The sequence below is a fragment of the Phaethon lepturus genome, unplaced genomic scaffold, assembly GCF_000687285.1.
Source record: "Phaethon lepturus isolate BGI_N335 unplaced genomic scaffold, ASM68728v1 scaffold32518, whole genome shotgun sequence".
In the NCBI taxonomy this organism is placed as follows: domain Eukaryota; kingdom Metazoa; phylum Chordata; class Aves; order Phaethontiformes; family Phaethontidae; genus Phaethon; species Phaethon lepturus.
The window spans coordinates 14,815-36,874 of NW_010556070.1; the positions used below are offsets into that span (position 1 = coordinate 14,815).

A 22,060-nucleotide genomic window follows, 5' to 3' on the forward strand; every position below is an offset into this window, starting at 1 on the left:
TTGTGACATGATTTTTCTTTTTAATATCTCACCCTTTAACTGTCAGTATTTGAGGAAAAATGGAAGTAATCATCAGTGCAGGCTGTAATGCTACTGTTTTATAGCTGGTGTGGTTCTCAATGGAAAATTTTGTAAGAAAGTGGGACAGTACAAGACTGTATGTGTGTGTATAAGCGTATGCATGCATCTCACAGTGAAGGTTTCACAGAACAAACGAAGAACGGTGTAGTCTTAAGCAAAATAATATCAGTAAGATAAGGAAAATATTTATATATTGGAAAATGGAAAAAAAGGCTATTTCTTTGCAAAGGGTTGATGGTGTAACTTCGCCGTGTGTGCCCCGACCATGCGGAGGCATCAGCCTGCTGCAGTACGGTACTGCCCGGTCTGGCGGACTTTATTGAGGATGCAAAGTACAACGTTTGGGTGCGGAGGGACTCCGCTGCCCTCCAGGTAAGAGCCATCCAAGCTGATCATTTTACTGTAAGCCCAAACTGACCTTTTACCATTGCTGGAGCACCATTTCGGCAGCAGGCACTCTTCAGTATCCCCAGGGAAGCAAAGGCTGTATCCCCTGGCAGGGAGTTCACGGAAGTTAGTCCAAGATCCTCACCCAAGATGGAAGACAGAATCACAGAAAAGCTAAACGTAAATCAACACAGCTTAGCAGGACGTGACAGGTAGGACATAATATTCCACTCCCGGTATCGTAATGTATGAAATCAAAGTACCAACACACAGCATTTAGCCCAGTGCCAGTTGTTACGAGAGATGTGCGTAGTATGGGTGATAAAACTCCGGCTCAACCTTTTATGAGGCATGGAAGAAATTCCCAGAAATGGGTATCCCAAACCAGGAGTGTCTAAAGACAGCAGTGACTGAAGCAGGAAGGTGGTAACGGGAGGGACCCGCCAGTTTTCCGTGCAGCAGCTGCCCCGAGACGGCAGCGACGTGGCCGGTCGAGCTAACTGGGGGTTCAGTCCCCAGGCTCACCGTGAGCGCTGCCTCGCTCCCCCAGAATACTTGGGCACTTTCTGGCCTCGGCCAACACTTCTCAGGGCAGGTGATCATAGCAGTACGTGTAGATATATACAAAAATACTGTGTGTATATGTGTACACACACGTTATGATCATATAGACATATACACGTTTGTATATAGAGAAGAGGGGTGTGTACAGCTATGCACGTGTAATACAAAACAAAGCTTGCAAGGTGCCTGCAATTTTGAATCTAGAAGGGATATTAAAAAAAAACACAACAAAATTCCAATCAGTACCCCTTCCCAACAATTACAATCTCATTTGCAGCTCACACATTCTTAAGCTTTGGATTTGGTTTGCTTGCCTTCTAGCCCTCCGTGCCGCAGTATCTGCCATGTGGCACCGCTGGATCACTGACACATGGAAGATCAAACACTTCAAAGAGTCTCAGAGTGGGTTTGCAAAGGGAAAACCCTTCTGTTCTGAGAGTCAGGTAAGGCCACATACTGGAAGTAATGTATGGTACCCACAATACAGATAAGCTAATGAATACAGTCAATTTAAGTGAAATTTAAGGCAGGTTGTGACCCTAGATGACATAATGCAGCCAGTGGCGTATGGACAGACAAGTTAAAAATGTGTTACCTGATGAGATGGTAATTGCACAAATGTTTGAAAATAGGTTTCATGCTTTCCTGTGGTACTTTAATATTGCACATTCAGAGGAAAGGAGATGAAATAACATTTTTAACTCTGTAATTAGCACTGTAATAATGTTGGCTGTTTAAATTAGTTAAGAATATTAAAGAGGAGCTCTAATTTAATAATAGAGACACAAAACCAGGTATTTCTAAGTGAGGATGGCTTCTCACCAATTGTATTCAATGTGATTTTGTCTTCATTCATACTGTAGGTAATAGCCACTGTAGAACGTGGCTGTGTTTATAGAAATTGCCCTAGATACCTTCAGAAGAGACAGAAAAACATCACGATTTGCAAACTGGGGAGGAAATAAAAATGAAAGCTTTCTCCCCCCCACCCCTGCTTGTTCCTTAAAAATCAATTTTAATGTAATTTGAAAAGTTCAGATTTTGGTACAGTTATTACTTTCAGTTTAGTTTCATTTCTTGCTTTTAAAATACAGCTTTCTAGAGACCTTACATTAACTGCAGAGATTACAGCTGACATTGAACAGAGCTATAAGGTATAAACCAAATATAAAACACCATCCATTTCCATGCATGATTAAATGCTGACTCAAGGTACTGCAGTATTTTTGATCCCGAAAGTTTAATAAAATTCAGGACAGGCAATAAGGAGTCGCAGACAAATTAAAATTTATTGAGACAGACAAAAATGCAACTACTTCAGACTACAATTAAGCATTTACAGTTAACCAAAGATAGCAAAATGCTCACATTCCACTTAACTCCTTATGGAAAAAGCATTCAGAATTTACTACGCAATTCTACTTACTATGATAGTCTACATCCATCTACAGTAGGGACATCGAACTGAAACACGTAATATTTGGATCTCTCCTTATAGATCTACACATTTAACAGTAACGGACATCAACAGCATTGAGAAAAGTATAAAAAGACCAAAACCCACCTACTGTAGAAAGGGCTTTTTGATGTATAGGAACTGTACAAAGCAGTCTATGTATTAAAGGAACCTGAACGGCATACAGAAGGGACTGCAATAAAAGCCAACAAATGTAGGAAGCCAAGCTTGAGCTATCTGGTGGTCTGTATCAAGTGGTGACCTTAGATCTATGTCATCTGCTGCTTGAGGGGAAAATGCTACAAAACTCCTAATATCAAAATATTCCCATGCCAGAAATGTACACTGAGACTAACAGACTAGGCTGGAGAGGCAAAGAGAAGCATTCACTAACAGTGTCATTTTCAATATAAACTTTACATTTTCAATATAAACTGTAGAATAAATATTAAATAAACACTTGAAATGGTTTAAAATAATAGTACAGAATAGCTTAAAAAAAGGCAAAGAAAAGGATTCTTTGTGTTCACAGCAAAGGCTAGTAATGACCCAAAAAACCCAACTGTGTTGAAATCTGAACTCAAGGAGATTTTGATTTAACCACAGTAGTTAAAAGGACACCTTGAAACATAAAGAATGCCTAACAGTATTTCGTAGTCTCTAATATGAAAAGAAAATGTGATTAAAAATTGGTTTGTGCCTCTACAAAAATGGGACAACTCTGATTCCATTTTTCACAATGAGAAAATGTTTGGAAGGTCAATGACTTGATGCAGATGGGAAGTCCTGCTTTAAAAAAAAGAAAAGAAAAAGAAAGGAATTAAATTAAGCTGGAAGCAAATTAAATCCTTTACAAAGCATGAATGGAAGGGGCTTGATCTGGAAGAGCACTGGTTCTTGGTAGAATTGCTGGTTTCTTTTAAAGAAATAAAACATTTTCTTAATGCATCTTGCCAAACTGGACACACACACACATATGCACATGCATATATGTGTATAAATGTATATATACAACCACACACGCATATACACATATATGTATATATAGGCTGCTGATCACCCAACCACTGGAGGATGCCACTGGATCACAAAAGGGCTTTGCTAAATAGCTTTGTAAGACTCAGAAACTTCCCCTTAAAGCAATCCATAGTCTGAGCTGCCCTTCCAAGCACACCCGCCTGTCTGCCCTGTTCCTGACCAGGCTGTGCCACCTCAGGGTTTGACACTACTCCCTAAATTTAAACTCTCTTGTAGTCGTACACAACTGAACTAGTCAATAAAATGGCACTTTTCCAATGCTGGCCCTAATTCGGAAGAACAGCTGAACAACTGAAGCAGGGGACCGACCGATCGCCTGGCTCGGGGTGTCTTCCTGGGTCCAGGCCAGCAGGCTTAAAAGGGGTGTGTGTACGTGTGTATGTGTGTGTGTGTGTGCTTGTGCAAAGGGAACTGTGCTACCAGAGGTCAGCTGAACCAGCCGAGGCACCTGCCCTCTTGCCTGGCTGTGCTGGGCACAGAGTAGCTTGACTGGTACCCACGGCATGTTTGAGTTGGTGAGTCTGAGATGATGGTAATTATTTTATAGTTTAAGATATAAAACCTGCCAGCTCTGATTTGGAACAGCTGCACGCGAGAGGTTACAGCTAGGAGAGGATCAAAGGTGTTGAGAAATGGCATGTCTGCTCATCTAAGCTGAGGGATGTCCACGTTCACTTTTAAACGACTTATTGAACAGCTTTTATTTAACCATCTTGCATGTTTGTACGTGACACAGAAGGGCTGCAACCTTGGACCCTGGAGCTGCCTGCAAGGGCTTGATTAGATGGGATTTACCCCCATGAAGTGCAGGGCAGGAGAAGGGATTTACTATGTGGCCTTTGAAGTAATGCTTGGTTCCAGGACAAGCCATTGCAAAGGGACACAGGACTGCAGAAAAAACTGGTTGTGCGTGGAGGATGAGTCCAGTCAGGGGGAAAAGTGTAACTCTACCAGTTGTGGACCTCAGTTTTATATCAGAGTGAAATGGCAACTCTGTGCCTTAGGCATGTCCTGCACAGGAGAGCAGAGCTAGACCCAGAGAGAATGGGTTTAATTAATAAGATAGGAGAAGGAAACCAGCTACGATGGTAGCTGGTTTGCTTGCCTGAGAAGCAAGCTACTGATAGTCTTAATTGCTTCCCCCAAAATCATACTATTTAGGGAAACAGAAATGCTGGTTGTATCTGTTCCTCTTGCAAGTGTGTGTGTGTGTGCTGTGCCGCTCATGGACAATGATTTTTAACTAATCTTTCAAAAGCTATAGGAAAGCCAAAGGGATTTGAGGCAGGGAGGATTGCAGACCTTTTGCAAATGACTGTGATGGCAGATTTTTGGGAAGATGCGGGGGCGTGAAACAACACACAACAAATTCCTCGTGATTTTACACATCCTTTTGCATTAATAACAATTATGCAGGCTTGTTCTTTGTTCTCAGGTCATTGATCTAGATAAATAGGAAATGAAAGAGGAGAAAACAACTGAGCCCCTGAAACACATAGTGTCTGAAAGGAGCTCCTCTTCCAACCATGTCTGAAAGCAGAGGTCCCACCCAGAGCGGGAGAGGGGCTGCAGAGCCCTACCAGGCTCTGCAGTGGCCACTGACTTTGGAGAGGGCTGATGACCACAGTCCTTGGGCCAGTGTCCCTAAAAAATTGACTTCTGCCAACCAGCATGGTATTTTCCTTCTTTTGAGTGAATATGCAACCAGCCATGTTTTGACTCCATACTGTCTCCACCTCCATATTCAACACTAACTCAGAGGAAAAAAAAAAATCGATCTAATTAGTTTTCTGTGTAATAAGCACATTTTTCATTCTGCAAAATAACTCACGGGCAAATTACCGGCACTGCTAAAATACTTACACCTGCATCCTAATGCAAGAGTGGGGTTAAGGTACCTCTTACGGTTTCTGAAAACAGCAAAAATAAGAAAACCTCACATTACTGCATCAGAGAACCGCAATGGGAAAGGACACAGCAAATAATTTAATGTCAGTATGCTGTGTTACAATTGAAGAGCTATGGATATTGGGAGATGCTGAGGGAATCACAGATGTCTTTTAATACTATTCTCTTTTAATTGTGTGGTATGAGTGTGCAGCTTGTCACACTGAGCAAAGGGGTTATGCTTTTGAAACATGACCACCTAAAGTTGCTTTTTGAAATAGGCCAAATAAATATTAACTATTTAAATTAAAGAAACGACAGCTTATTACTTTTGATGGTTAGTGTCTTTGACAGCTTTGTAACTTTGGAATGAGGGATCGCTAAGAGTAAATGAAGAACAGGCAGATCCGTCGTGCGTGAGCAGGAAGCAGAGGCTGCTCGCCCGGTGTTAGCGCAACTCTTAGCGCAAATGAGTTCAGACAGAACTGAGGAACAGCTGTGGAGGTGGTGATGATGCTACAAATCCACGAAACACTCTTTTCTTAAACGCTTTGAAAGGCAGATGGACTCTGTTCCCTGCCTGTAGGGCTTCGTCCAGGAGAGCTGCAGGTTCTCAGCATCTCTTAAGATCAAGGCCACGTTCCTTAACCAAATAAACAGTGGCAGTGAGCTGATCTACGCTTTGGTGGGAGCTCTGCCTTCAGTGGGGGCTGGACTACGCCTGTTGGACTCATTCTTGGAGAATGTAAGGAAGAGAAAGCCCCGCCACTGGGTTTCTTTCTGGATTAAACCCCTGGTGCTGTGCAGCCAGAAGTCACTATCCAAAGAGACTTAATCTTTACTGGAATGTAACAAATATGGACTAGAAAATGAGGCACCTACTTTTCCTTCTTCATGAAAGAAAAATAACGGTTTCTGATATGATTCCGGGTAAACAATTTACGACACACATTCTCTAACATAAGAAGGGCTTTTAAGCCTTGTGTTGGTTTGTTGAGCCCCTTCTGCGAGTCTTCTTTCACAGAATATATTTCTTAGGCTGTGCAAGTGAGGATTAAGACATGAAATGTTTGTGAAACAAAATTCATTGCCCTGTGGATAGAACAAAAATCCCCCAAACCAACTGAACAAAAGCTGTATTCCAAACAGTCCTCGCTCGGAAAAAAAGTTGTCTTCCAAATTAAATAGACTATACAAAATTAAACTCAGTAGAGAGGGAATATTTGTGCCAGGTACTCTCAGATACAATTGCAGAGATATGATGTGACTTGCAATATTGTGCAAAACGTGAGTCCTCATTATGATGGGCACTACCATATATAACCAATTTCATCATCCTTATCATCGTCTTCATCTTCATCATCTTCATTAGCTGCTCTTACATGAATCTTCAGTTTCCCTTCTTTGTCTTTTTTTGCTGCTTCAGGTTCCTCTTCCAAATCATCCAACAATACAACAGATCCACCACTGCCAAAATCCCCTGAGGTTTCTTGCTCTTCTTCTGAAACAGGTGAGCAGGAAAGGTCATTCCCTCAAATGACACCAAATCCCTTGTTCACCGCTACCCTTGTCATTCAAGCCACTGTCATTTGCAATTTTACTTTTTAAATTAATTGGCTCAGCTACTCGTGAAACAACCTCTAAATTTCAATTTTCATCCTGAACTGGGATAAATATATATCCTTTTACTCTGAAAAATTTACTTGCATAAAAAACTGTGCACCACCCTCCTCCTAGAGACTTGACTGGAGAGTCTCAGTTCACATGCATGCAGGCCAGAAAATCATTACTCATTTGTAAATACTTTCTTCCCATCACAACTCTGTAAACCAGGCTAAAAATATTCCGCAAACTGATTTCATTTGAGTCCATAAACCACACTCTGCAAATGCAGCTATTGAGCCTAACATCTGTGATGTGATTCTGGGCATCTCCGACCTCCTATATCTCTGCTTTTTCTGTTCCTTCTCGAAGAGGAAAGCTGCATCCACAACCGTCACTGAAGCGCTCTGAAGGAATACAGCTGAAATCCTGCTTGCCTAGGTGTAACAGCTAATTGGTGATTTCACATATCTACGTAATATTGGCCTGTCAGCAATTCCATTGGGCTTGGTTGTTAATTTATAAAATTTTATACATTTAGGCCTTCCTTTGTCTGGAAGGACATTATTCATGGAGTCCCAGTAAATGTATGTTCCAGCCTACAAAGAACAACATATTTAATAACCATGCATAGCAATCCCATAGCCTTAATTTTAATATAAATTACAACCTTTTCCAGGCTGGTAACAAAAATATCTTCTTCTCAGTGGTTATTGCCTGTTAACTCCTGCTGCAACCCCCAGTCCAAAGGACCTATATGTATACAAGGGCCCCATTTGTAGTCTGAATAGGAAAATACAGCAGCACTTTGAACACTGGTAGTCATGTTTCCTTGCTGTCACTTTTGTTATCGTACTCCATCGTACAGCAATGGCAGGGCTTACAACAGTGTTAATACCTTTGTTCTCTGAGGGAAGCACATCATTACTCACCACAACTAACCGTCCCTTGCTTTCTTGAGCCGGCTATCTCATTCCCGTACTTATCAACACACCAGCACTGCCCTGTGCTGCCATGGCACTGAGTGGCTTTGTAATAACCTTCTTCATTGCACCGTGGGATGAAAGCACCTGAATAAAATATAAGGTATGATCAGTAGTGCAAGCCTCCGTAGGAGCAAGCAGGTATATAGAGCATTATGAACTTGTCACTTATTTACATATAGATCTTTACAATGTTGGCAAGAAAATATGTGTGATTATCTGGTGCTTAAAAGAGAGCGGAAATTAGGTATGATTAACTATTTTCAGCCACCCCGGTCACTGCACAGTGGATAAATGTTTGTGTATACATAGCACGTGGAGGGTGATGGCATACGGTACTAGAGAGAGGTTCAGTCTGTCCCTGAATGATTAATATTCCCACAGAGCCCCTTTCAGATTTAACTCCCGGTTTTAAACTTTTCTTCCCAACTGGATTACTACCCCAACTTAATTAATTCTGCATTTCCCTTCCATTTGTACTCCTTCAGCGTTCGTAACGTAAGTCTTTCCACAGCACTGCCATCTGCTTGCTATTCACACTAATCTCAAGCACAACTTCCGACTGCCTGGGAGTTCCCATATATGAAAGAAGTAATGATAAGCTTTACAGAGAGGGACAACAGCATTTGAAGTCGATACGTCTTTGGATTTGAAGCCCAAGATTGGTCTGACAATAAAACCAGTATGTTTCAGCCTTGTAGAGTGCGGTTCATTCTGGCTTCTGCAGACAGGGGAGCTCTCAGGAGAAATCCTTTTATTGTTCCCACCATTTTCAGCAGTTACAGCGAATGTATTTCAGTATGAAAAGCCCTCTTGTCCTTCGAGATGAGTTAGCTTTATTCCCAGGAGAGGTCAGCACAGTCATTTTCCCTTCTTTACCAACTGCTTCAATTTGAAACATGGCAGAAACCCACCCTTGCCCCCAAATTTCTTGTCTCAAATGTTTGTGAGAAAGTATTTTTCTGCTTTGTCGAAGATAGCAGTGATTTACTGGTCATGCAGTAAGTTTTTTAACTAGTTCCATGCGTATAGCATCTCTTCAGACAGTTCATGTGTCAAAGGAGCTATTTCCACTACATTTCTCACAGAAAAAAATGAATGAGTGTGCTGCCCAAATGTCATGAAATTTCCTATATAAAAGATGTAAAAGTGGAAGTCAGTCAACCTCATACACCACCACGCCCCCCCATATAAAGTGAATCCTTGAATTTCCAAACTCATTGCACTGCAGATACTGTCTAATGCTTGAGCGCTGCTAATGCAGGCCTGGAAGACGAGAACAGAAACCTTTGAACATCTACAGAAATCTTTGCATATTGGGTCAGTTTTGGAGACCACTTCACATCCATTAGTGAGAATATTTTAAATAACTTCAAAGCAAGATCTTATAGCAGGTTTGCTTATAGGTACCACCATTATGTTCATGTACAAATGTAAGCATACTGATGACTACCAAAGACTCGTTTGCACTGTTCATAAAAACACAGTTCTAATAACCATGTATATGTACTCGCCTCTGCAGGCTTTTTTAAGTTAATGCTCACTGTTCAATCCTTTACTTCAATATTGATTGAGAAAGTTTTTTTCATATTTATGCTCATGGCTTCTCTCTGTTAAGCACTCCAGGTGTTTATCAGACTATACACAACCTTGAGAAAAGTGCTCAGGTGTTGATTTTGAGCTACTGTAAATCAGCAGAGCTGTACCAGTGTCACTGGGGCTCCCTTGTTAAATCAGATGAACATCTGGCTCCAGGGAAGAATCAAAGGAGGAACCTCAGTGGCATTACAGGGTGAGCACAGAATGGCTTCTGCATTTTAAACTGTCTCATGCTTTCTCTTCTTCCTTGGGCAATGCAACCTCTCCCTTCTTTGAAAAGGAGCTTTCTCCATAGTTTCACTGTAAGGTATTAAAATGTTCCACAGTGCCTGTAAAAGCCATAGGTTTAAAAATAAGTTATGGCCCAGGCTCACTGCCAACATAACGGTGTGTGGAAAGGGTTCACACTTTGGGTCACGGTGAAAAGTAGAAGGTACTTCTTCTGCATGGGAAATTTGTGCCAATTTGTACGTAACGTTGGATCTTTAAATATTTAGCTACGCATACTAATGCCACAGTATTTGCCAACCATCAGAGGGATGATTATAGCACATCTTCTCCAATGTGTCAGGTGCAGGTGATAATGTGGTGAGGAGACAGTCACTGGGAGCAATGTTGTACAGTGTGATGGTTTGTCCTGTGAATCCTGCATAAATCAGCCCCAGTGTTCATTAGAAATAAGCTGTGGCTACAAGCTCTGGTGGAGCATGGCATCCGGACAGCCCATTTAGTGCCAACATTTCACCCCATAATTTGGTTTGGTGTCAGAGAGCATCCGCAGGGTTTGGAAGGAGAAAGGAGTTCCCGTTCCCTCTCCAGAGGTTCTGGCACAGACGGTACTTCCCCACAAGTGCAGAGAAGAGTGCTGGCGGAGCAGCTTTACTATGAAGCACTGCAAAATGTTAGCCACTCCCCACCGAGCTGCCTCCGGCTAGCAAATCCTGCTTTCCCCGTCTCTCTTCGTCCCATGGAGTATTTAATTATTCCACACAAAGTTGAACAGTACTGCCGCATCTATATCCTCTTTATGGATCCAGACCTCTCTCTCTCTTGTTTTTTGCATAATTTCCTTATCTATATAATAGTCCCCTTCTGCAGAGGGTATGGGGAGAATAATTATATGCTAAAGATAGTGAAGCACACAGGTAAAAGCCTGGCAGAATTAAGTGCTAGCCAGCACACAGCTCCCCATATTAGCTATTATGTTAGCTAAATTCACAGGGCTGATACGGAAGAAAATAGTGATGGGAGCAGAAATTTATTACTTTAGTGATGTGGGAGAAGCATTATCAGGCTGCACAGTTGTATGCTCTAAAAGTACACTCTCTGCAGTTAATTGTACTCTAGATAAATCTGGTAGGAAAAGATGAATAGTGCTGTTTACTTTTTAATTCAGTCCCCTGGGATGCTAGACTCTATTTGAAAGCCTCCAAATTCAACATATCTAATGGCAATGGCTTTGAAGTACTTTGTTGCAACTGTCATGTGTTTTGAAAAATACATAGAGAACAAAATATCAAAAGTCATCGTTTTTTACCAATGGATACAAGTTAACAGAAATCTTCTTCATGTGTACTGCCCAGACTGTAAATGCTGTGCTCTATTATACCAGGGACAGAGAGGAGAGAGAATAATTAAAGGCAGAGTCTGTGAAAATATTCGTCCCTCTTTTCAATCTTCATTGTTGCTACAAGCATATATTTTGTCACGTGTATGTTTTGGTTTTGATTTGCATGATTTTTCAGTCAGTGAAGAGAAAAGACAATGTTTTCCACTGTATAAATAGCTGTGAGATCAGATTAAAATCTCACAGACAGATGCTGTTATGCAGGCAGACTTGCAAGGCAGGTGAAGCAGAGTTCCTCTCTACATTATAATTTTCTAGCTTGTGGAACAACCTATGCCTGACGCTTCTTGATTTGTTGAGCTTAGCTACTTTCATTCTTCATTTTTTTTTTAGTACAGTTGACTAGAAGTTATTTGTGGTAAGAATCACACAAAATCACAGAATAATTAAGGTTGGAAAGGACCTTTAAGATCATCAAGTCCAACCATCAACCCAACACCCCCATACCCACTAAACCATGTCCTGAAGTGCCACATCCACACGTTTTTTGAACACTTCCAGAGATGGCGACTCCACCACCTCCCTGGGCAGCCTGTTCCAATGCCTGACCACTCTCTCTGTAAAGAAATTTTTCCCAATATCCAATCTAAACCTCCCCTGGTGCAACTTGAGGCCATTTCCTCTCGTCCTACCACTAGTTACTTGGGAGAAGAGACCAACACCCTCGTCGCCACAACCCCCTTTCAGGTAGTTGTAGAGAGCGATAAGGGCTCCCCTCAGCCTCCTCTTCTCCAGACTGAACAACCCCAGTTCCCTCAGCTGCTCCTCATAAGACTTGTGCTCCAGCCCCCTCCCCAGCTCCGTTGCCCTTCTCTGGACACGCTCCAGCACCTCAACGTCCTTCTTGTGTGAGGGGCCCAACACTGAACACAGGATTCGAAGGGCGGGCTCACCAGTGCCGAGGACAGGGGCACGATCCCTGTCCGGCTCCTGCTGGCCACACCATTGCTGATACAGGCCAGGAAGGGGCTGTTCTTGCTATTTTACTTTGTCATTTTACTCCTGCTGTTGCGATCATGTCCCAGCATGTGTGCTACAACTGCCTGCGTGTTGTACTACCTGCGATACAGCCATCACTTCTCCCTGCACACAGAACAAACCACTTATGCTTAAAGCTATATGACGTTCATTGCATATAGCAAATAACAGCAACGCATAAAATAAATATGGGATATCCAAAGCTATCTATTAGGAACTGGGCTGCTTATTCTTTTAGGTTGCTTTGAAAAATCATGACACCCATGAGACAGGGAACACCATGACTTCCGCTGCCACAGCATGCATTCGAACACAAATGCAAAATATTTACTGAACGGAGCACACATACAACCGAGCGATCAATCCTCCCTTTGCTCCCACAGCTATGAACAGCAGGAGCTATAACTCTGCAACATCTTAATCTTTATGTGAACTTGCTATGAAGGGATGAGGAAACTAAACCATAGTCCCTGTGGCCTTTGGGAGTGTTTATTCTTATTTTAAACCAAGAATCCAGGTTGGGATTGTTCATAAGGTACCTGAACCTTGAGTCCAAATGGCAGTGGCATCTGGGAATGGAAGGCTTTGGCAAAGATGAGCTTTGCAGAAGCTCTGTTTGCAGGGTCTGCTAATGAGTATCTAGAAACATCAGACTAAAATCTGAGAGCAACCTGAGAAGCAGCCTGCAATCTGAGAAGCACTGCAGCAGAGCTGACATGCATGCTCTGTGCTGCAGCTAGTGGTGCTGTAAGAACCTGACATGAGTTCTGGGCGATGGGCATGATAGGCTGGGCCTGAGGTAAGCCAGACTCTTCAAGGTTGAAATGCAGTGCTTTCTGTAAACAGAGACTTTCATCTGTGCTGGTTTGCCTCGCGTGATTTGGCTCTATGTACACAAATGCGTAGAAGTTTCAGTAAGAAACTTCTTTCCACCACACAAACGCTAGACTACGTAACACTCTGTGATTTTAGGGTGTGGAATTAGTTACCTTAAATTTACTCAGTTCAACAACCTGATTTTTTAGCAATTAAATGGGAAAATGCCATATGGGCCTTTATTTCACCGAAGTTTAGATATCCATCAGAGCGATGTAAGTTATGAATCACTTCAGGCTCCCAATAGTCAATAAAGAGGGGCAGGCATTATCACATCTTACAGCATGAAGCATCCTGCAGGGCTGCCTAAAGAGAGGTGATTTGAACTCCTTTTTCATATACATGGAATATACTGAAATATTTTAAGGGTGATTAGGCAAAACTGAACCCCCAGGTATGCATGCATTGCACCACAACTAGAAGAGGACATGAACCCATTGGCTATGCACTGTGGCACCTTCAGTCACCCTTCAAAAATAGGAGGCCTGAGTATCAAGCAACCTCTCTACTTATTCTGACCTACGAGGTGATGAAGGCAGTATTAAGCTCTGTGCAGACAAGGCTTTGCATTTCTGTAACTCAGTTCTGAACCCTCTGCCACGCTGACACATGTTCTGTATGTTGCTATCTCATTATTTGTTTAATTTCATAGTGTCAGGCCTACGCTCCATGGTGCATATTCCTGACTCAAAACATTAGTCTCTAATTGAAAAACCATTACTGCATATAAAGTTACAATAATCACGGAAGCTTTAATTAGTTGAGTAAATGAATAGCAAGTAATCGAACTTACCCAACAGACTCTTCCCTCTACTTAGCTTTTGAATTCTATTCATTTCATTCTGGCAAGGAAGACCTAAAATATAATGTATGAGAATCAGTTTCCAGATGGTACAGGACAGACTCTGTAATGACTGGCTTCACTACTGACATGAAATGTAGACTACTGTACACCTGGGAACGAAAGAAGCACATATGCTGGTACAGTACTGCAAAACAAATTTATGTCATTAGCTCCACTAATTAAAAAAAAAAAAAGCAACACATTGTAGTTGAGAATAGCGTTTGGGGGCCATTTTCATTGTTAAACCATTTTTCCTCTCTTTTCAACAAACTGACATAATGCCAGCTCTCTAATTTATGATTCGTTAATTGACTAATTTCTGCATTAATAAAGGAGAAAGTTCTTGAGCTTTTTATCAGCCAAAGAGCTTACTTCTAGACTGCGTGCACTGGCACTTACTACTTCTCTGTTTGTTTTAATGATCAAGGGATATTAATATAGTTCATCTGTGACATTAAACATTGTGACACAATGCCCTTTCACAGCAGTGCTGAAGAAAAGAGCTTTTTAACGCGGCTGACTGCCAGTTACTCAAACCATCTCTATAAGCAGGTCAATCAAGCCTGAAATACAGGGAGACCCAAACAACTCCTCTTTGTACTGCAAATTGCACAACTCACCGCCGGGCTTCTGGAAGCAGTAGCACCACTCGTTGTTCGAAAGCTTTCCGTCTTTGAAGGAGTCACAAGAGTTGAAGAGCGGCTTGACACATGGCTCATACTTATCCAGGTAAATGGCACTGATCTCTGAGGGATCCAGCAGCAGGTCATAGTTCATGTCAAGCTTGTTGAACATCCAGCCTAAGGAATCCTTACAGATCGGTAGTATGCTGGTGTCAAACCCTGTAAGCAAGTGCAGTACCCCAGCTGAACCTGAGCACACTCACTGCACGGGCATCATTATTAACCTGAAGCCTAATTTTTTTTGGCTGAACATTAACTTGACTTGCACAAAGGAGAACAAAATTCTAAGACCCAACTGACTGAGTAAAGCTTAAAACCCAAGCACAGCTACAGACTAGAGCACTACTCACACTGTTTAGGAGCTGGGGGGTGGGGAGGGCTGAGATTCATAGCTGATCACTGCAATTCAAAGTTATTTCTACTCAAAATCTTCTTACATTTTTTTTTTCTGTCCTCAGTCCGAGTGGGTTGGCCTTATTCCAAGAAACTGAAATGTGATGAGAAAAGGCTGCATCCACTGGATTTTCAAACTAAACAGTCTGAATGCAATTTAAATCCTGTTTCCCAGACCCCGTTCTAGTTCCCTAATCAAATACTTTCCTACTGTGCTTTCACCTTCCACCTCTCACCCCAGCTTTTCACTCTCCAAAGCCTTGCCTCTTGTGGTGGACAGCAAAATGCTTTGATTTGGATTGCGAGCTGTCTGGGGGAGGCAGGGGAAGAGAAAGGATGAAGTGTCTCTTTTGCTTGCACCACTCCGAAGAATGCCACTGCTTCTGCTGGGAGCTCCAGAGACCTGCACACGCTCTTGTATGCCACACCAGCACTATTCCCTTCTTGTGGCCTTCAGGATTGTGCAGCAATATAGGATTCTGCTCTTCCGGCGCTTTGGAAACCATCATCATAATTCACTTTAATAGCCCAGATCCTTAAAAGACTGCAGCAGCAGCAGTGGTTGTCACAGAAAGACTGTCATGCATACAGATACCCACAATGTATATGAGATACTTGTTCCAGTATTCTGCAGTCTCCATAAAAACAGTAGCATTGCCTTTCACAAACAAGTCAGAGCATTATAAATCCATATTGTCACTGCATTTTCAACTCTCTGTAAAAACGTGGACTTACTTCCAAGTTATCTATGATGCAAGAAAGCATATTTGTAATGTAGAGCTTAACAAATCTAATAATAAGGATATCGGTTTCAACAAGGACTCAGAAACGTGCATGCATCGGCTGGGGATTTGCAGGCACAGACCGTACCTGACCCAAGTGCCCTGGGCACCTCGTGCTCACGCTGTTTCAGCTGCGTGCGATAACCTGCCTGTGCACTATTCATTCTGCTACGGGCCACGTGGAGAAGCCTGATGAGCTTTTTCCTTTTGCTGCATCTTTCATTGAAAGAGGTCAAGCTTAGCCTTATTTGCTGTACGTGTCTAGTCCCATTTCAGGATGCTGCTTTGTTAAAGTGACACCTAAGATGTTGCCGGAATCACGCTGACAGTCTGTCCAAGCTCTACCTGCTATTTTAAGCGTTAGTCCACGGGAAGGCAGTGCTTTACGCTCTGTGCTGAAAGCTGTGCTTTTTGTACGCAACTACAGCTGAAGGTGTCGGTGACACGGAGGAACAATCGGAAGGGTTAACTAATGGGAAGGTTTATGTCATTCATAATACATGTTTCTCTAAGAGAGCAAGAAGGTAACACCATTTCCTCCGGGCTAGGGGCAGCTCAGGCAGGGAGGAGAGAGATCATGCTGAACATTTCATCACATTTTTGTGCTGTTATCTCCTCTAACATTATCTGATCAAGTTTGAGCACAGTGAAAAAGAACAAGGCCATGTGAATAGATGTAGGGAGAAAGTCTGCTTGCCTTGCTGAAGCAATTAGGACTATTACTAAAATTATTTTATTCATCTGAAGAAGGCAAGCAGGATTTGGTCACTGTGCAATCTCTTGTTGAGTGAAAGGATTATAGAATACTTGACGTTGCCTTTACAAAGCACCAAGGAGCAGGACACACAGTCCTGCCTTGTGCAGGTGTATGCATTTCTGATTCCCCCCCACAGGGCAGGTTAAAAGTAGTCAGGGGTGGATCATTCGGCTGCATGGTGGAGTGGGGATTGGTACATGACTCAGCTATCCCAGTTTCACAGTTTCCAGGGTAAAAACAGCTGGATTCCCTTGGCTTCTCTTTTCCTGCACAGATGCCCTCTCTGGTGATGGTCTTTACGCACTGTTGTGGCACTTACTGGTGCTAAGGTGAATAACTACAAGGTCTGTTGTACAACAAGTTGAGTATGGTACGTGTTGCTCAGCCCTGTGGGTCTCTCAAGGTCATCTCCTAACCGGCAAGGATCAACACAGGGAGGAGGAGATCCTGGCATGAACTTGCCCCTGACAGTGTCCATGGATTATTCCCGAGTCTGTTTTCGTCCCTGCTGGGAAGTCTGTATCTGTGTGTACAACATGCACTCAAGGGCACAACAGCAGCGTGCCCTCGGTGCTGATCTGTCTGAGCAGATGACAAGATAGTGACTGATGTGAATATGAAGCTGCTCCGTGACATACCATCAGGGCCTGGATGCAAGATACAATCACAAAAGGTACTTACAAAGCCAGTTAATTACATTAGTTGAAGAGTTTTTGATTGTAATTTCTTATAAACAAGGGAGCTTTCATTGTTGTGACCAGAATTCCAGACTGGGTTTATCAAGAGGCTGTATTATTAAGCAGTGCTGGATTATTAGACAGTGTGGTCTGGAAGTCTTTAAATATTACAGTGGTAAGTGTGATGGAAAGTCCTTAACTAGATGGTTATTATCAGTGAAAAGGTTAAATTTTTAAATTGTCCCTCAATATGTGGTTGAAGGATACTAGTAGTATCTACCTCCATTTCATATTTTCTCCTAGTAAAAGCTACTGCTTGTAAATCACCTTTTGCAACGCTGCATCTGCAGTCTAAAACCAGCAAGCCTGGATGCTCTCAGCACCCAGCAACAGGAATGAAAACAAAGTGTGCCCTGAGTGTGCCACACAGGCTCTGACATACTCTCAGGGCAACTGATGGAAAATGGTTCTCGGACATCACTTACCTTCACTGGGAGGTCACTGTGCTCCCATCAACTTGGTAAGACCAAGTGATGTTGAATGAATTAACTCCTTTTTGGAGTCTTTTGACATACTTGCTTATAAATATGATGCAATATGCTGGATGAAATTACACATACTGTAATTCTGTAATGAATTAAGTGCCTGGTTAACAGGCTGAACTTCTAGCACAACAGACCCAGAATAACAGTAACCTCAGTGAGAACTTTTCTGCATCTTTTTCTGCATCAGTTCAGGGTTGCAGTGCCTATGGTGAGAAGCAAGAGAATGGTACAGGCTCCATATCCCTCCTGCTCTTGGCTCCTTGGCAGAGGCTGCCAACAGAGATGCCAGTTATTGTCAGTTGTGGTGGTGATTGCTCTCATTTAGGCACCTCCTCACAAGGACCTGGATTGAGACCATCACGTTTCTCATTCCAACTGACAGCTGTTCAACATCCTAACAACTTTCATTCACTACAGATCTGGAAGGAAATCAAACCAGTGACCTACATGTAAAAGTCTCATGTCCCATTAACACGTAAAATGGTCCACCTCCTCTGAATTAAAATAGAATTAAATTTAAAAAAGTCATTAAGTGAAAATTCTAATTAAAAATAAACACACCTTCTGGCACATAAAATTATTTTCCCTCTTCAAGAGTTGACTTACATAAGCCAGTTTTATTTTATTAAAGTACACTACAATTAACTTAACAGGGGAATAATTAACCTAATTTCCCCCATCACTTAAAATAAAGGAAGGAGGAGAAGAAATGTTCCCCAGAAAAAATCCTTTATATTGCATAGATCTCTAGTAAAAGAAAAACAACTCCCACTCCAGCCAAAGAGACTATCTAGGTACAATATGGGAATGTTATGAATTATCAACAGGCTCAGGAGCAATTTGAATCTGATATTACTACCTAATTAGTTTTATTATTTCCTCATATCAAAGCATGTCCCTGAGTTGCTTACATTATTTACTGAGGAGATTTCAACTGCACAAAGCCTGCAGAAGACAAAGTTCCCGGCCTACGGTGCTTTGCTGGGATCTGGCAGATAGCTCATTGAATGAAGGTTAGAGATTTCAAACCCAATGACTTGTCCTCGTCCCTTTCCTTTCAAGAGAGTTAAAAAAAAAAAAGAGTGTACTTTTTTCTTCACCTGGGGGTGAACTTAATACACTCAAAAAGCTTATTTACACTCACAGTAACATCTTGAAAATTTAATGTAGCATAGAGAAATCTCTGCTGGAACACCTTCTCTGGACAGCTGATGTGTCCGAGGCATCGTAGTCATTGCATCCCACCATCTGTTCCTTTTACTGCCCCAGGGGCATACCCAACATGGATTACTTTGAGGATGTGCATGCTTTTTAAGACTCTACAGGCATAACCAAACCACTACAGTTTAATGAAGTGATCAGCCTGGTGAGGAGGGCAACACATGCAGAGCAATAAAAAAAGGGCAATCTGTACATCAGAACGTATTTCCAGAGCCACGTGTGTCCTGTTTGCCAGGATTCACACAACGGGTTTTTTTTTCAGCTTGGATATGTGAACTTTGCTTTGAATTCTGAGCCCTTTTAAGATGTTTTTCATTTTTACAAATGTTTGAAGTTTAAGTTAGAGGAAGCCAAATACTGCTATCCTTACTCTGTGTGTATTTTCAGTGCTACCAGAGAGAATTGGAGCTGCAGAATTTCGTACATCCAGATTAATACATGAATACTGTTGCAAACTCTTAAAAGGAAAAAACCAAGCCCAAGTTTTGTGGCATTCAAAAATGATTTAGGCACCTTAACTCATAAAGTTTCTTTCTTTTTTTTTTTTTTAAATGACATATAAGAAAATGTGCCAAACTAAGTCAACAGTCTAAAAATTAACATTGTTGAGATCAAGTTGATCATCAAGGCAGCCTTTCATATAAAAGCTGCCAGGTACCAAATTAAACTAAAAAGAGATAACAGCTCTTCTGTGAATCAGAGGAAACACTGCAGAATAACCAGGAATGTTTTTCGCACTGAAATTCCTTCAGCAAAAAAAAGACCTGACATGTTTAGGAAGGAATTTGGCCTTTGGTAAGCTCCTCATGAGCAACTCATGGGACATCTGCATGAAAAACATCCTTTTGACAATCTGATGAAATGAGATTTCGTGTGGTTCTGGGCCCAAAGGACTTCAAAGTTTTAAGTCTCCGGCGTTTTCTGTCATGGGGTCGGAAATGAATTCACATCTTGAAGCCATGATTGGCTGTACATCCAGTTGTCTTTTTGCACTATGGTTCAGCTTCCTCCGCGTGATAAGAATACCCTTCTTGGAGTACCATTTAAGAAATACGTTGAACATGTGGTTTTAAAGATACTGACTTTGTTGTAAATACTATTGAAAGTAAGGCACATATGAAACAGGTCGTTTGCACAAAATATGGCTTGTTTCACCACATAGTTTTAGGATACAGTTATTTGGCATTAATGAAGTTTGACTACAGTTTTGAGCAATAGAGCCTGTGGTATATTCTGCCTCTTTAGGAAGAGGCAATCTAGTGCTACACAGCTCAGAAGCAGCACAAAAGAAGAGGGGCTGTGGAGACATGGACCTACAGTAAATGCTCATGCCAATGTGCGGCACATTTAGCACCTCCAGCCTCACTCTACAGGAAAACAAGGCACTGGGGTCGAAAAAGCCGTAAAAGGGAGCAGTTGACTGAACCCTTTAAATTCTGTGTGTGCTAACCCTGGCTTTAGGCAGCTTGTACCAGAGAATCAGGGCAGTGAAGGTGAGCCACAGACCTAGATAAAACTTGTGCATCCTACTTTGCAACCCAGGGATCCTTGTGTTTTGGGACATACTATTTAAAAGAATTAATGAGTCCTTACAGAAAAAAAATTCTGCTCGCTGATGAACATGACCTCTTTTGATGCTGTTATGTGAATCTTCCCGTCCCTCATGGGTAAATGACATCAAAATTAGTCATGTTGGCTAAACCCACAGAGAGTAAATGTCCTCTAAACTATTCATTTTCTTCCTTTCTTAAAAAATAAAAAGCATCAAAGGAAGCAAAGATGGTGTTATTAAATACCTGGGACACAACAGATTCCAGCTTTCCACACCATTTAACTATTCCAGCTTCGTGGCTGTGATGTGGATGTTTTTATTATTCTTTCCCTTATGTAAGGTGCTAGCAGGAAATTGCAAAATAAAATCAAAGTGAGATTTTCCAACATTGGCATGATTTTCCCCATGCTTGTATGCCACGCTTTTGGCTAGTGCCACTGACACTGGGTCAGAAAATGCTTGGCCATGAACTAGGAGGTAAGCATATGCCACGCTCCATCCCCAAGAAGTGATTTGGATGCGGCCACACTGATTTGGAGGGTCATGGAGTTTAACTGTACAGACACAAATCATGTCATGCTATTTAACCTCGGGGCTTGAGAAAAGTCCCTGGGCAGTTTTATTTGCTGGTATAGATGTGACCTCCATGGCCACCAGACACAGTTATTTGCCTGATTAACTTGTAAAGGTCTCTCTGTCTCTGACTGCCAGTTTTTAGAGCAGTTTGGGCCAGAGAGAGCACAGAACAACTGCAGCTCCTTTAGAAAATGGTGCAGCTATTTATTTGCAGGATCAGGTCTCCCGCGTACCTGCCTACGTGCTGGCTCCTGCTTGGCGTGACGCTGTAGCACGAACAGCTGTGCTCAGCTCAATGCTCTCTCGGGCTGGGTTGCTGCCTACAACACTCAATATTCAACGGGAAAGGTGTTTTCTTACTGCCTTGTGCTGTCTCCGAGCTTGTCGGTTTGATGACACGATTCGCGTCCTCGTGAAGAGCACCGAACCAGTCTTTTAGTCGCGACGCGAGATTCCTCAGTTCTTTGTCTGTGCAAGCTAGAAAAAGAACAAAGCACCAGATTGACTCAAGAGCACCAGCAAAAAACCTTACTCCAGATAGTTAGAAAAATCTTGTTTATAGTTGCAAAATCCTTCTCATTAAGAGCTCTGAAGCAAAGGAGAAGTTTAGGGAAAAGGATGCGAGTTAAAAAGAAATTATAAGTCATTATGAATTATAAGTTGTACTCAAGTACTTCCTCGGGAGCTGACATGAGTTGTGGTAGAAGAAGTGACACACAGAGCTACCCGCAGGTTCTCAGTTAGAGCTATGTGACTAACTTAAAAGTTTTCACCTTTTAGGATTTCAGACAAAAATATCTGTCAAACAGATGGGGAGGAGGGACATACTTGCCTAGACACCCTACTCAAACAAGATGCTAGGAATAATTTATAACCACATTTGGCTTAGTGTAAGGCTATTATCACAGTAATAGGAAATATATATACTTATTTGTATACATAAAAAAGAAAA

The 22,060-nt window shown here is 42.0% G+C and overlaps 1 protein-coding gene across 1 annotated transcript; it reads right to left on the bottom strand.

The window, feature by feature from the left end:
- Positions 1–6,439: 6,439 nt before the first annotated feature.
- Positions 6,440–21,585, bottom strand: SPOCK1 (sparc/osteonectin, cwcv and kazal-like domains proteoglycan (testican) 1; the record flags this gene model as incomplete). Its single annotated transcript, XM_010292367.1, has 5 exons — positions 6,440–6,914; positions 7,948–8,085; positions 13,872–13,934; positions 14,543–14,764; positions 21,469–21,585. Coding segments are annotated over 5 exons (731 nt in total), but the record flags the coding sequence as incomplete, so codon positions are not given.
- Between the last annotated feature and the right edge of the window lie 475 nt (positions 21,586–22,060).